The sequence below is a fragment of the Bactrocera tryoni genome, chromosome 3 (assembly GCF_016617805.1).
Source record: "Bactrocera tryoni isolate S06 chromosome 3, CSIRO_BtryS06_freeze2, whole genome shotgun sequence".
Classification (NCBI taxonomy): Eukaryota; Metazoa; Arthropoda; class Insecta; order Diptera; family Tephritidae; genus Bactrocera; species Bactrocera tryoni.
In genome coordinates this window covers 43,476,137-43,493,103 of record NC_052501.1, presented here as the reverse complement: position 1 = coordinate 43,493,103, position 16,967 = coordinate 43,476,137, and the positions used below count along the sequence as shown (strand labels likewise).

Below are 16,967 nucleotides of genomic sequence, written 5' to 3'. Positions count from 1 at the left end.
AAGTATCAGACTGTACAAACCAAGAAAGTTCAAATATAATAACAATGAATAAAAAAAGGTTCAATAATAATTTAAACAATTTAAGGAATGAAAAATAATTTTTCAGAATATACATACATATGTATGTACAAATAAGTAATGTTATATATGTATATGTGTATATTTTTATGCCCATAGATGTATGTAGACATTTAAAATGGTCAGCGTACCTATTTAATACATTTTTTCAACTCATTTGTTTATTTATATATTATTTTCAAATCGTTTATATGTATGTTTGTTTTTATGTCCGCTGTACGCTTGAATAATTACAGCCAGCTCCAATTGGCAATTGAATGCGTGAACAACAACTTTATTTAAATTTCCTTACATACACATATACATGCATATGCCTGTGTGAGCACGTATTCCATTTCAATACTCAATTAGTGTAATTAATTTGCTACAAATCTGGCAACAGTGCGCTTAAATGTCTATATATGTATGTATTTATAAAACTATTTATATCAATATAAAATGGAGCAAATGCATTTGTATATATGTAAATATATGTATAAGCATGTAAACTCGCTAAATCCAGCGAGTTTTAATGTTCTTGTTTAAATTTGCAGTTGTTTGAACTTATATTTTTGGTTGTAGCCAGTTGTATGTATATATCATATGTATATGAAAACACATGAATATATACATATGTACATATGTATGTGCATAGGTATATACTAAACATTTTTATTTATTGTCGAGTAGTCATTTCGAGATATAGTACTTACTCTTGACTAGTTCAATTTTATTAATTACATATGGGCTCTTCCATAGAAAGGTCTACCGGGAGCAAAAATTAAAATAGAGATAAACAAATAATTTATTCTGATATTATATAAAAAAAAAAATATATATTTTTATAATATAATATGATTTGCAGCTTATCTCAAGGGTTTTTGTTAGAAAAATGACCTAAAAGTTGAAATAGCGTAGAAAGTAGCATTTGTGTACCTTTAATGCCTTTTTATTTTTGTATTTTTTGATAATACGTAAATTCTTATTATGTTTGCACTAGTCTTATTAAATCTTGCTAGGAACAACAATGAATACAAAAAAATCAACGAGACCAAACGAAGCTCGATAATGGTAAATTTTTATTTTGCTTTCATTGATATTGGTTTGTCGCGTTCTTGTCCGTAAATCATTATTTTTTATCAGTAGTTTGCGATCGATCGTAACACGTGGCTGCAAATTTATATCGCAGAATCTTGCATTTTTCTATATGTAGTCGAAAGCAAGTTCTATTTTTTGTCGCGTTCTTGATCCCATGTTTATTGCTAATGAATTGGAAACAAATTATCGAAAGCTCCTACATTTTGTACTATGCATAGTGATAATGAAAAGCTTTCGAATAATAACAACACTTTTTTTGTTAATTTTTTTACTTTTTGTTTATGCACTTTAAAGGCGTACGACTGTCGCGTTCTCGACCATGGAAATACCCATATTTAATTCCTAAGGTCATTAACGAGTTGTTAGAAAAACGGTTGAAAAATATATTAAAAATTGTTTAAATACAAAATTTACGCCTTCTACAGTTACAAGCCATTAAAAAGAGTGTTTCTCCTACAGGCCCGGAAAATATTTAATTTTTTCTTTAAAAATTTTACTGTGTATTTCTTAAATATCTATAAATAGGATAAGGTTTTGAATAACTGATGTAGTTTTTCCTTTAATTTCTTAAAAATTGCATTTTTTCATTCCGCTACACAAGGTATGCCCCTTGTAGTCAATTATTTATTTATTTTTTTTTGAGAAAAAAGTTGAAAAAACTGATAAAAATTGAATACACTCAAGATTTTTCGAACGAATATGCCAGCTCGAAGGTATAAAGGAAGCAAATAATGAAGCATTAAATGTAGAATTTTACTACTAAAATAGTTAAGGTTAGCTTTTGGAGAGCACGCATTTGCCTATCATTAGTCATCATCAATAAAATTTAAAAAACTCCAATACCAAAAATTTTCAATACCTATTTTTAAATTAATATCTAGGTTTAACAAATTCAAATTTTTGGGCCTGAGTTTGGTTAATTAGTTGGTTGGTTGAAAAAAAGAAACGCATAAGCACACCAGTTGCCTCCTCAGTTGGAGTATTGGCAGCCGTGGAACATGTCGCGTCTCATCCGACTGAAGATTGAGTATTCGCTTAGATAGAGTTCCAGGGTTTCATCATCCTCCGTGCATGCTCGTCATTCCAACGAATCCAACTTTCCAATATTCTGAAGAGATCTTAAAAGTAGGTGCCCTGTGATGACCTCTACAATGTTACTAAGCTCCCTTGTGCCTTAGGCGTGAAAAAGTTAGCTCTAAATTGTCATAGGCTTAAGCTGTGGACTACTCTAAAGTGTCTCAGACTTAGAGTTTCAGCCTTCACTTACGAAATTCTTATTTCTGTTTTTTTTGTTTGTTTGTTGTTGTCTTTTAACTATTTTTTAATATTTTCTAAAATATTTTATAAATACAAAAAAAATTAATTATATCTAATTATAAATTATTTTGAAAATATAATATTTATTTAATGTTCAATTAATCTCGACGAGTGGGTGACCACTCATAATTTGCACTGCTTCTTCTTCCAATCACGCGTTCTCCTCCTTGCCACAATTGATACATAACCGCCAACGTTGCAAATCAACGCATGTCAAAAACAATTCCAGCAACAACAACACAACTAATAAAACATATGTGTAGACGAAACATGAGTATTCAACCATACACACACACAACAACAAAAACAAAGCAAAATCATAAATTGCAACAAAAGCCACGGCAATAAGAGCCACACCGAAAATCGCCTCAGGAGAAAATCGGCAAAAGGCAACGGCGGACATGGCGCGCGAGCATCGATGCTCGTGTTGACAGGCGAAACCAAAGCCAAAGCCAGAGCCAGTGCCAGCGCTAGCTAACGGTGCGCACACTGAAGAGCAGTCTCGAGCGGCTGCAGCCGAGTTAAGTGGGCGCGCGATGTGGCGCGGTGGCAGAGTGGCAGCGTGTAGCGTGTAGCGTGTAGCGGTTAGTAGTGGTGGAACCCCACCCCAGGGCAAAGCGATTTAGTTGTACAACAAGAAAGCGAGCATAAATGGCGATGAAGAGTGAATGTAACAAATGTAATTGCGATATGTCAGCAGTCGCAGCAACAACCACAACAATACAAATAATAATAACAACAACAAATTGAACAACAACAACTGCCGCTGCGAATAGAGTAATTTTTGCAATCAAGCAAAGAGAGCGTGTAATAATTGTTGTTGTTGTAGCTGTAAACGGAGCGTTGCAAGCATGTATGTACGTACATATGTACGCCTTATTTGTGTAAGTATGTGGGCACGAAAATTGAAACACAAACGCCAAAGTTAATCACAAATGTCGCGTTCACTTACGGTTGAGCTGAGCTCATTTGTTGTTGTTGTTGCTATGCATTTGCTTATTAGCGCGGAAGAGGCGTGCAGGCAAGCGCTTGATGAAGTTGCCACACAAGCGAGGAGGACGACAATAGCTTATGATGACCAGGTGCTGGTGGGCAATTTGGCAGCAGAATAAGAGCAATGCAACAACAAATAAAGAGAGAGTATAGATCATATGAGAGTAAGTGCATATGTGAGGCATTGATTTTGAAGATTTTCTATTTTCTTAATTCAAAATTGTATTTTCTACAAATTCAAATATTAACAACAACCGCTACAACAACAAAATTTCATTGAGAGCGCACAATCTTGTCAAATAGAGTGCGCCAACTTTAATTGAGTTGTGTGAGAGCGCCGGTATAAACCAATTGGCGCGAGAGAAACAAATATAACGCGAAGCAAAGAAAAATTAAGGGCTCTCTGTAACTGCGAGAGAGAGTCAGCAAGAGTGCATTCAAACACGCCCACTTTGAGACTTGTATATAAAACGCAGTGCCACAGACACATACGCTGCTAACTATCTTCGTGTTCTACGCTCTCATGCGTGCGCTTGAAAGAAATGGAGGGTGTGAGGCTGTGTTGTTGCAACTAAATACATTTGCTAAATACACCAAGTGATGGGCGCTGAAATGCTATGCGGTTGATTTGTTTGTTGCTGTTGTTGTTTTTTGAGTTGTTGTGTTTTTTTTTCTTTTTGCAATGGTAGACACGACACAGTTGTCAAAAGCGCGTTTGACAGCTCGCCGTAATAGAGTCATATCGGACGGTAACAAGCTTTGTCGGTGTGTTGCACGGCGGAAGTGGGCATTCGCCGAGAGCAGCAACGTCATATAGACACAACTATATGTAATAATTAAAAAAACATAGCGCGTTCGCATTATTGAATTAGGATAACAATGTTCAAAAATAATTGAAATTATGAGTGCTAACGGTTTATTTGGTTAATTTTTGGTTAAAAGCGAGAAGTGTCATATGTTTGACTGAAGTGGATTGTTTATAATGTCATAGTGTGTGTGATGGTCTGGGAGAAGTGAAGTTATAAAGTTTGAAAAAATATATTTTTCTTCAATGTGGAATAAATTTGGAAAAAACAAGCAAACGGATACATCTATTATCTATTTGAAAACTATTATAATGTGGATATTCGGTTATATGGAATCATAGTTAAATGTGAGCGTCGTTTACTATACATATCGACATATGTATATAGTGTCGAGTAAAAATTTCAAGATTCATTCTTCAAGATTGCGAATTAAATTAATCAGTATTAGGTATATGAAAGTTGAACTTATTTTAGATTGTATATAAATGCATGAATTGCTGCCACGTATGTAGCATTGTTATAGCTGACATTATAAAAATATCATCAACAAGTTAAAAAAAAGCAGCAAAGAAGTTAGAACATTAGAGCATTAAAAATCAATTTGATTTTGTGAATTTAAATTTTTAGTAAAATTTAGAACATTCGAAAAAATAGACCTATTTTAAATTTCTCTAAAAAAATTTATACCCAAATTAGATAAAATTTGTTCTAATGGTCTTCTCCGATTTCTGATAGAAATAAAAAAAATTATTCACAAAAAAATAGTTCGTTTATTTTTTCGAAAACAATATTTTTTATATTTGAAAAAGTCGAAATTTTGAAAATAGTGTTTTTGAATCTGAAATTATTTCGCACTTGCGTTTTTCGTTATTTTGGTTATCTTTACACTTTATTTAGACATAATTGCTTTTAATTATATTTTTTGGTTAGAAAAATGTAAATAATGTAATTTTCTCACGCCTTTTCGTTTTAACTTTTGATACAAGCAATAAATAATTTTATAATTACAACTGTAATTTTTTATAGATATACAGATTTGTAATTCATTTTTTGGGGGCGAAAATTAAATAAAATGTTAGTTAAAATTGTATGCATAAAAAATTTTATTCCAATGTTAAATTTTCGAATTAATAATTTTAGGTTTAACTTTTTAGTAGAAAAATTCGGAAACCTGTTCATTATACATATTTACAAAAAAAATTAATTTGTATCTATTAACAAAATCGGTTTTGCATCAAAATATCAAAAGGTACAGTAAGTGCAACTTTTTAAATTTTTTGTACCCAAACTACCGCTCACTTAAATTAAAATTGTAATTACCAATTTTTTTTTTTTGTAAACAGAATTCCATTTAATTAAATTTTATTTTTAATTTTTACACACAAAATAGTTTTTCTATTTTTTGCACTATTTTCATTTGTGGAATATTCTTCTTTTCTTCCTTTTTAATATTTCAAGCTCAATTTTATATTTTAATTTATTAATTATCTTCAAAAATTAGCCTATTCTCTTCATAGAGGACCTGAGTTCTAAGGATAAAATTGTACACATAAGCCGCTAAATTTGTCTATAAAGTGTATAAATAAGTAAACAATAGATAAAAGTTAATAAATTAAAAAAACATATTGTATATTTTTTATTTTATTTAAAGTGATGATTGCCTTTCCTTCTAAGAATCAGAAACACCACTTAGCATTCTTTGAATTACTGAAATAAGTGAGTTTTAGTAAAAAAAAACAAGAAATTTGTAAAAATAAAAGACATAACACAAAAAAAAGTCTTGTTATAAAAATGTATAAAATTTTAATTTATCATTTCAAACATTTTAAAAAAATATGCTAACAGCTACGATAATGCTTCAAAATATTAATTACAAAAACTTAAAATTTGTTTTTTTTTAAACAAAATAAAGTTATTGTTTATTCATTTAAATTGCCACTAGTGAAAAATATAAACTAACAAGCAATGCAAAACTCTATTAAGAAGCGTTTTTAACTAAATATTATAATATTATTTTTATTTTCTTAGAATGTCATGAAAAACTTTCAAATGTGGAATTAAGAAACTCTCTAAAACAACAAATGTTTGAAAAAAGGAAAAAAAATCTCCAATTTCTAAATAAAAACTAACACAAAACACAAAATAATTTTTGAAAAAACACTTCAAGCAGTTACAATTCTGTTATACACTCCTGAGTGCTAAAAAATAAATGTAAAATAATTACAAAGACTAATGAAGACAATCGCGATTTTAGTGACTTACAAATAATAATACTATTATTCAGCGACAAATTAAGTTATCCGCGTTTCCAAGAAACACGCACACCAACTCATCAAACGCCGCTAAAAAAAGGAACAAAAAAATCTTAGTAACCCATAATATCGTCCTTAGCACAGCTTCTTAACTAGCCAGCCGGCGAAGCATAGCAACTCATGCTTATCAAGCGAACAACAACCCACAAGCGTCAGGCTGTCAACCAGCATTGTCTAACTATCAGCTGCTCATCAGCATATCAGTCGTGGCGGAAGCTTACGACAGAGCAGTTCTAACAAATCTGTCCAAAAGCAAAGTAATCGATCAGCAGCGCGGTCAACAGTGAGACGTAAAAACTGTAACAGAAGTTAAACAAAAACACAAAAAAAAACGAAACCACAAACAACAATTTGCGTTTCGAAGCCAATCAGTCGCTCGGCATGTCTGTCAAATCGTCCGCCTTCGTAGCGTACGCAGCCACGCACACACAGCACTGCAAGCGCGCGCGCTAGTACAACAATCCAACAACCAACCACCACCACAACTCAGCCTCCAATTGTGACGAGGCAACAACAACAAGCACAAGTGCAGATAGGCGTGCTCACTCGCACCCACGGCATTTAGGGCTGACATACGCGGCCGCTGTGCATGCGTGCGCCCTCGCTGTGTGTGTGTGAGAGAGAGTATAGGCGCTGCTTGGCAGCTCGTTTGACAGCCTTAACAGTTCAATCTGCAGTGTGACTGCCTATGACTGTCGCTCAACGTTGCTGAAGTCGTCATCGTTAGCCTGGAGTTGTCGCTTCGCTGGGACGATAAGCAACTGTGATTAGTTAATTTACTCGTTGCGTTCGCCGTGAACAGACGTGTGCGTCGCAGTCGTGTGTAACCAGTAGTCGAAAGCAAACAAGCAACGAAGAAGTAGAAAAACGAAATAAACGTGTTTGCCTCGTCGACTAAGAAACAAGTGTTTTGGAGTGGAAGCAAATTGGACCAACACAGTGCAAATGTGAACGCCTACGGTTTACCGTTAAACAAAAACGTAAAACAAATATAACACGAATATTTCAAGTGTCCAGTGACAAGTGTTTGCACGCTAAAAATAAATTACTAAAAATTTTTAAATATTGAAAAAGTTCTTAAAAGAAATATTTGCTCGCCCAAGTCTCGTATATGCTCCAATGCAAGTGTGACATTTACTAAAACTTTCCAATTGTGCAAAATTAAAAAAAAAAAATTATTAAACTCCGCGTATACCACAACGTCGCTAAGTCGTAGCCAAAATTGCCACGCTGCTACCAATGGCCCTAGAGGATCGCTGCAGTCCGCAATCTGCTCCAAGTCCACCTGGCCTACCGCAATCACCGCACCAGCCGCAACGCCTCAGCCAACAACAACAACAAATACATCAACTGCAATATAGCCCAACTGCCGCCAGCACCGTACTGGACATGAGTCTGCATACACATCCGCCACCACCACCACCGCCACACGTAGCCGCGGCTACTACATCGCCCACAATGTTGCCACATCCTGTAAGCGCAGCCAGCAATGCCGCCGCTGCGGCCACACTCTATCACCAACACCAGCAATTGCAGCATTTGCATCATCTACAACAATTACAACAACTACATCAGCAGCAATTGGTGAATGCCGCCGCTTTCCATCATCATCCCGGTTTCGATGCGGCTGCCGCGACCGCTTTGGCGGCGGCCAATCATGCGGCCACATTGCAACAGCGCTTGGTGGCCTCACCGGGCGCCACCTCCACACCGTCATCTACACCCGCTTCGACGATGACCATCAAGGAGGAGGAGAATGATTCGATTATTGGTGATAGTTTTAATGGTGATGCACTTGCTGGCAGCGCACAAATGCGTGGCAATACAACGGAAGATGACGATGCGGAGGATGAGGCGGAAGATGAAGACGACGATATCGATGTGGACGATGTGGATGATGCGACACCGAGTGGCGCCACACAACGCACACCACCGCCCGCACATCAACAATCCGCCAAGCCGACACTCGCCTTCTCGATCTCCAACATACTTAGCGATCGCTTTGGTGGCAACGAAGCGGCCAGCCGCAGCGCGAATGAGTCCCTTGGCGCCGGCGCTGCGTCGAAGCAAACGCACTTGCATGCGAATAGCATATTTCGTCCTTTCGATGCCGCACGTTCCGCCACACCATCTGCCTTTACACGCGTCGATCTGCTCGAATTCAGTCGACAGCAACAAGCGGCGGCCGCCGCCGCCACTGCGGCCATGATGCTGGAACGCGCCAACTTCTTGAACTGCTTCAATCCCGCCGCCTATCCACGTATCCATGAAGAGATCGTCAATAGCCGCATGCGACGCAGTGGTGTCTTGCCACCAACCGGTGGTCTGAAAAACGGTGAGTCCGTTACAAACTCTGCTGCCGTCGGCGGAATGGGCGCTATGGAAAAGTCTGCTTTAGGCTCACTCTGCAAAGCAGTCTCGCAGATTGGTCAAACTGTTGCGGCGCCAGTTTGTTCGAGCGCCTCATCCGCGGCCAGCGCATCGAGCATAGCCAGTCCACCACCCGCTTCCAATGCATCCAGCGCGTCATCGTCCACATCGGCCGGCAGCTCACTCAATTCGTCGCCCACCAGCCGCAGTTTGCCCAGCCAAAGCAGCAGCCCGCAGCCTATACCGCCGCCATCGGCCGTGAGTCGGGACTCCGGCATGGAGTCGTCCGATGACACACGCTCCGAAGCGGGCTCTACGACCACGGATGGTGGCAAGAATGAAGTGTGGCCGGCGTGGGTATATTGTACGCGCTACAGCGATCGACCAAGCTCCGGTGAGTGTGAATTTTAATTGAAAATCGTAATTAATAGCGCCTCTCAGAGCGTAAAATAGTAAATTAGATTTGATTTTTAGCCGGAAAATTTATTTTAAAGTGTAGTAACGGTATTTACTGAACTGAAATGCAATTTTAAGTTGTAGTCTTTGTAGCGGTTCTCTAAAAAACTGCTTTAGTGTAGTTAAGACTTCACTTTCTCTCAAAAAATGTTTAAAGGTCATTTTATATTGCAAATGTATGTACATATATCAATTTTTATATTTTCGAATTGCACATTCTGCAATAAAAATATTTACTCTCACATTTGTACACACACATACACACACATAACGCTTCGTAACCTGAAAAATAACTCAAACTGCTAGTAAAAATATCCATGACATAAAAATGCCATATAATCGCTTACAACACAAGGTCAAATCTGGCAAAAAGTTACTGTAAATATCCACATTTTGAAAAAGCAAATCCGAAGGACACGAAAGGACTCACACATAGTGGCGACTTTCGGCATATCCTTCGATTTCAAAGGGGCCCCCTTGCTGTGTCACGTATCAATGTTTACATAGCAGGCCTGTCAATGGCTGTATGCGTGCGTGAGTATGTGCACTTATTTATGTTCTGCTTTGATGCTTAACCGCTATGTGACAATTTTATGTGACAATAAAGGAAAATCCGATAGATTTTTTTCTTTTTGGAGAGAAAATTTGTTAAGGGAGACTTGATGGGAGAATTTCTATAGCAATAGCAATGTATATACATAAGTATGTATGTACATATCGTCACCTATAATGCAAAATAACGTAACATCTCTTTTCGTAAGTTTACAGGCGAAGGAAAAACGATTTAATAGCAACCACTCCTATTGAAACAAAATTTGAGTTTTGGATATAAACTGGTTATATATTGGTTATCATACACTCATATTGAAACCAAATTTGATTACAAAAATATTTAAAAAATTGGCAAATAACGGTAATTAGCACCTTTGCTGTTTATACAAACAATCGGCAGCATAAATTTGCCAGATAACAACAACAAAAGCAACTAAAATATGCAAAACACCAACGCTCAGCTCCAGCTACACTTAAAGCCACTGCCACAAGCTCACAGTTAGGCGCCGTTAGCTTACAGCTCCTCACTTGCTAAACTGTTAAGCAGCAAACTAGCGCTGGAAAGCAACTAATTCAAGCGTTTAGCAGCTTCGGCGCTTACAAATCACTTGCCACTCTTCTAACTTTGCTACAAGCCACACTTGCAGGCGCTTGTTGTTGCTGTTGTTGGCGCTGAGTTGTTAAATTTTTGATTTGCTAATTGCAAATGACTTAATAAAGCAGCAGACAGCAGCATCTTCAAGTGTTTGTTTCGCAGCGCTCAGGCTGGGAAAAATTAGAATTAATAGGCGCTTAGCGTTTATAATAAGCAGTTAGTAAAGTGTGCAACAACAACTAAAGCATAGTGCATATTAAAGTGGCCGCTTAGCGGCAATTAGCAACTGAATTATAGGGTTCATCTTTCTGTGTTTATGTGCATATGTATGTGTTTATGTGTTTGTGTGCAGAAAACGGAAGTTGCAACGCGAAGGCTTTAAGCACATTTCGCAAGGTGGGCGGTTAGTGTGATTCAGCGCGTGATCATTTAATTCAAATAAAATGAAATTTATGCGGTTGCAGTTTTTATTTACCGTAATTTGTGCAAAAGTGTTGATTGTGCTTTAACTTGCTTTGGCGTTTGAAAAAATTACTCATTATAAGCAATTAGTTAATTAATTTTAATTAATTGCGAATTTATGCGCTAATTTTGAATTAAAATGTGAAGTTTATTATTTTTTAATTAATTTTTTTTAATTCCTAATTTTTTTATTTTTAAATAATTCGTTTATGTTTTTTATTTTTTTTTTATTTGAAATGATATCTTTAATTGTTACTTTTTTAATGTATTTTATGTTTTTATATTTTCTTTTATCATATTTTGTTCATATTTTTCTATTTTAAAATACTTTTTTGTAAGTTTAGATACTTTTTTACGTATTTTTTATATGAACTGCTATCTTTAAATGTTATTTTATTTTAAATAGAAATTTTATAAGTATTATTATTTATTTTAATTTTCAGATATTTTTTATTTTTTATATTTTTAGTTCATTTTTCATTCAAATTGCAATCTTCATTTGTTTTTAAATAAAGTTTTTAATTTTATTTTTAATTTTAATTTTTTTGAGTTTTATTTAAATTTCTTTTTTATTTTTTATATTAATTTTTTCATGATTTTTTTTTTTTATTTTTTTAGTTTTTTCAATATTTAAAAATTTTCCAAAATTTTTCATTGTAATTAAACCCGCAATCAGTGCGAAATTTTTTAAATCTTCCTAATACCAAATGCAGCTTACGCAATTAATCATTAATTGAGTGAGATTTAATTGGAAAGCTGAAAAGTAGACACACATACACACATGTAGAATATATGTACATACGTACAAAGTCTTACTGCGCTGCATCTTCTTCCAAGAAAATCATTTTTGTTTTGTTATACATACTTTTTAACTAGCTACAAATTTATCGCTCGCTGCTCATTTTTCAATCAACAGCAAATTAAAAATCAATTCAAAACCATAAAAATGCACTTAACTCATCAATTAACGGCCGAAAATAGCAGCCGAGAAGTGTCTTGTATTAAATTTTGTACATAAATATAAACATATGTGAATATGAATGTTTGTATACGTATATATGTATGCCTGGTATGTTTGCATGTATGTATGTATATATGTATGCATTTTTGTGTATAGAAAGTGATTTGAAGCAGGCAACACAAGTTAGACACTTGAAGAAAAGTGGAGATAGTTTAGGAAAATTGTGTGTGGGTGTGTACATGTGTATGTATGTATTATAAATATGTTCGTATATGTGTATGTTGACCATTTTTAACTTAATAAAAGATATCTAGCGAGTATGCGATGCACATAACTTGTATATACATATGAATGCTTTTAGGCTAAAAATTATAAATAATTTTTCGGAAGGAAACTGAAACTTTTTCAGTTTTTTCAATAACTTCAAATATAATTTTTTTTATCATACTGGGTAATAAATTCAAAAGAAAATTTCCAAAAAATGTAAAAAAAAAATTTCAAATATTTTTGCAACCTCAAAGGAACGAAAAATATCAATTCAGTTGTTCTATAAGACCAGCCAAACATGAATAAAATAGAAGTGCATGACAGCTGACAAATTATCCAGCGGCGGCAAATAGTCAAGTGCTAAAGAACGTACTAACTACATACATATGTATATGCTAAGCAAGCAAGTATACTTAGTAAGCAAGTTAATTCAGCGCTTGGCGAGTTTATATAATTAAAACATAAATAAAATTAATTATTACATTGTATGATAATTTTGACATTTGCCAGCGGAACAATGAGCAAAAAGCGAAGGCAAAAGCGGCAACGCACAAAGGCTAAGCAAATGCGGCTTAGTACATACAACTAAACGCTCATTTACATACACACATACACAGTCATATGAGCATTTACATGCGCATAGCCATAGCGCGACTCGTCGAATTGTCCTTTTTTATGATTTCTTTACGGTTTTTACTTTTATTTTTGCCATGCAGTAATTGTTCTGTGTAAACTTGCCGCCTACGCGCTGTTTGTTGCATGCAACTGACTGTCTGTCAACGCCTGACAGCTGACATATTGACATGTGCCACGCAATGAAATTCTGCTTCCATGCATACTTAGACATACTTTTTATTATATACCTATATATATATATACATTAGTAATGCTCAAATTAGAATATATTTATATACATACATATATACAAATGTATGTTTGCATATACTCGCTTCATTTGTATGCAACTATTTATGGAATTCCTGTGAAATATGCTTTAATTTCTTATTTAATATATCAGTTAAGGCGTAATATGCTAATTTTCATGTGCCTTTTTTGCTTGCTTGCCTTGCAGGTCCACGCTATCGTCGCCCCAAGCAGCCAAAGGACAAAACCACTGATGAGAAACGGCCGCGCACCGCCTTCTCCAGCGAACAGTTGGCACGTTTGAAGGTAAATATTGAAATTTATAAAAATCAAACTTTAAATCTATTTAATGGAAAAAAAATTCTTAATTGAAAATGCATAATTTTCTAAATTGTTTAAAATTAAAATTCAAATTAATTTAAAAGAGAAATTAGTTTTATATAAGAATTTGTATTTTTAAGTTTAAAATTAAGGCATTTGAAGTAAAATTAAAAAAAAATAATTTTAAATATATTAATTAATTTTAATTTTATTAAGATCGGAAGATTTTTTTGTATTTTTTTAAAGTAAATTGATATTAATTTATTTTTTAATTCTGTTTTCAAATTAAAAATTATAAGATTTTAAACAAAACCAAATATAGAATAAAAAAAATTAAGCGAAATTATTAAAATTTATAAAATTTAGCTAAACGAATTTGAAATTCAAAAATAAAAATCAAATCTTTGTATATAAACAAAATTAATTTTGTAAGCCTTCAATTCTTAAATTATTAAATTATTAACATTTTAAATAACATCTTAAATAAGTCAAAAAATAAAAATTTTCAAATTAAAAAAATGACATCGTTTAGTCAAACTAAAAACGAAAATTAGACTAAGTCTTTTATATAAAAATCAGGGTAAAAAATTAAAAAGATTAAATAATTAATTTAATTAAACTTCAATTCTGAAAATATTATTACAAATATAATTTTTAAAAATTAAATAATTAAAAGCATAATTAATTTTATTACTCTTATTTTCCAAAATTCGCAAGCTTTTGCATTTTAAACCAATAAAAAAAAATTTAGCATAATTAAATAAAAACAATTAATTTACATAGGCTTCAATTCTAAAATTAACTAAATTTTTAATAAAATTAATTTTTTTTCTAAATTAAATTTTAATTAAAAATTAAATATTAACTGATTAATATAATTTAACTTTTTGACTAAAACTAATTTCAATAAATTCATAAAAATTAATTAATATAATTTAAATTCAGTTGTAAAATTAACTTAATTTCTCAAAATTTGACAACAACTCCTAGCATGCCTAATTGGCCACTTCCTTGTCGAATATAAAATCCTTCCGAAATCGACTGTTTTCTTATTGCCACCATATTTACAAAATATTTACTGAACTCAAAAACACGCTTATTGGACACCCGTTGCGCATGGCGAATAAGAAAAAAGCAAAAAATACAATTTCTTTCAAAACTAGTTTATGTTGCAGAGTGTAAATATTTTGGGCGCAGAGCATCTAAAAGCAGTTAGGCTTATCTGTCAAGCCAATTAAACACGCCTCTGACACACTGTGCAGGAAAAAAACTGCATTCAAGAAGATTACGTGCTGAGCATGCGGCAACCACAACATCTAATGTCGAAGTATTCAAATACATATTTATGTACATGTGTGTGTGTATGTACATATGTGTTCTGGCAGCTCAATGCTCGGCCTCAACAGCTTAACTGCCTCCGTTGTCCTGTTGTCTGCGCTCTATGCCACCAATTAGCTATGGTCAATATATTATTTTCACTCCTAGAGGGGTCTCGAAGATTTTGCCTTCAAGATTTTTCCTTCAACTTCGAGATTCTTACCGCTGGCCTGCCCTTTGAGACTGCGCAGCATTTAACCGCAAATAATTGATTCGCATTGCCTGTGACTTGTTGATGCTTTTGTCTACTTAGATTTTGGAAAATATTTTCACAAACATGCAACATATAGTATTTATATAAGAATTCTTCAAAAAACTTATTACTACTTCTTTACGCACACAGCTCATTAATTGTTCGCTATTTTGTTATTCTTTCTTTGCAGCGCGAATTCAATGAAAATCGTTACCTCACCGAGCGTCGCCGTCAACAGCTGAGCGCCGAATTGGGTCTGAATGAGGCGCAAATCAAGATTTGGTTCCAGAATAAGCGCGCTAAAATCAAGAAATCCTCAGGCTCGAAAAATCCACTCGCGCTGCAGCTGATGGCACAAGGTCTCTACAATCACACCACAGTGCCGTTGACGAAAGAAGAGGAGGAGCTTGAGATGCGCATGAACGGGCAAATACCGTAAGCGTCACTCTGAAGAGAGAGAGGAGGAGTGAACTGGAAGGTTGAAGTTGACAGTTGAGATGCGCATATGCTCTGAGCTTCGGGCATTTCAAATGTGACGACGCGTGCAATAATTAGGGTAGGGAGAGGCAATTAATAGTTGCAAAAGCGATGAGGTGTAAAATATAAAGCAAGAAAATTAAAAAAATTAATAATAATAATGAAAGTTTGTTATGTGATATAAATATACAGGCATGTATATGAAAAAGCAAACATTAATTGAGAAAACATAAAACAAATTAAAAAAAAATTCAAATATTTTGAAAAAATTATGAAAATAATAATAATAAAAAAATTTAGAAAACAGTAAATAAATAACTTTTGTAAATAATATTTATAGTTTCTTCTTTATACACAAAATCCTATTCTCAAAAACATATTTAGACAAAAACCTCTTCAAACACCACTTATGCCACTCTCCCGGCCCACAAAATGGCAGCACTGGCTGCCTCATCAAATCTTGTAATAAATTGTAAATTATTATATTTATTAATATTAGTTAAGTAAATTTAATTAATTAAATATTTAGCTGTAAAAATATGCGATTTATTCATACACATTGTAAATCAGGCATCCCCCGCCCCCCAAACACCACACATATACACGCACACCCACTTTTACCTGCAATTGTATTATAGCAACATTTTGTTTTTGTCTGCTACATAGCTTTTAAGTAAATTAAATTTATTTGTTTTTATTTTTTGCTGTTTTTGTAGTGGTATTTTTAGTATAACTTTTAGCATGCTACACACACATACATACATAAGTTGCGAATAATTTAAGCAGCATATAAAACTTTAATGTAAAAACTATACATACATACATACATATATGTATGTAAATATAATATAAAATTATATATATGTACATACTCTTGTTTTCACTATAGTTTTTAAGTTTACGAAAATGCTGAAATGTTCACAATTTTCGCTAGCCGAAGCGTTAAAGTATTAATTGCGAACACGCAAAGTTTCAAATATGTAAATTTACTTGTGTAAACAAAAAATTTAAAAATTAATTATGAAATAGAGCAAATATATATATTTAAAAATAATGCATACGAATTAAATTAAAAGCGTTAAAAATGAAATATGTTCAATAAAAAACTATATTTAAAAATTAAAACATCAGTTTTTATTATTTATAAAGTCGAGAGGATATAAAGAGTCATCCATTTAGAGATTGCCTGCTTTTTAAAGGAAAAAAAACTCAGAAATTTTAAATGTATTTGGGAATATTTATTATCATTCTTAGGCATTTACTTTTAATAATCATAATCTTTCAAATATTGGCCACGGCTACGTCTCAGATGGTCCATCCGATGAGTCCAATTTTCGATGACTCGTTCGAGCATTTCGACTGGTAACTGGCGGCTGACACACCTGATGTTATGCTCCAAGGCTTGAATAGAAGCGGGATTATCCGCAAAGACTTTAGACTTTGCATATCCCCTCGGGAAAAAGTCTAACGGTGTGATATCACACGATCT

The 16,967-nt window shown here is 33.8% G+C and overlaps 1 protein-coding gene across 1 annotated transcript; it reads left to right on the top strand.

The window, feature by feature from the left end:
- Positions 1-6,513: 6,513 nt before the first annotated feature.
- On the top strand, positions 6,514-15,775 carry LOC120772420 (segmentation polarity homeobox protein engrailed). The gene is made up of 3 exons (XM_040101032.1): positions 6,514-9,347; positions 13,319-13,416; positions 15,192-15,775. Exons 1-3 carry the CDS (start codon positions 7,823-7,825, stop codon positions 15,438-15,440), a joined length of 1,872 nt encoding a protein of 623 aa, XP_039956966.1. The 5' UTR covers positions 6,514-7,822; the 3' UTR covers positions 15,441-15,775.
- Positions 15,776-16,967: the final 1,192 nt, after the last annotated feature.

What these genes read in the sequence shown, in the direction of transcription:
- LOC120772420 (XM_040101032.1), top strand. Translation starts at nt 7,823, where the DNA reads ATGGCCCTAGAGGATCGCTGCAGTCCGCAATCTGCTCCAAGTCCACCT. An exon ending in CAGCGATCGACCAAGCTCCG is followed by an intron (nt 9,348 to 13,318) that starts GTGAGTGTGAAT and finishes CTTGCCTTGCAG; the next exon opens with GTCCACGCTATCGTCGCCCC. An exon ending in AACAGTTGGCACGTTTGAAG is followed by an intron (nt 13,417 to 15,191) that starts GTAAATATTGAA and finishes CTTTCTTTGCAG; the next exon opens with CGCGAATTCAATGAAAATCG.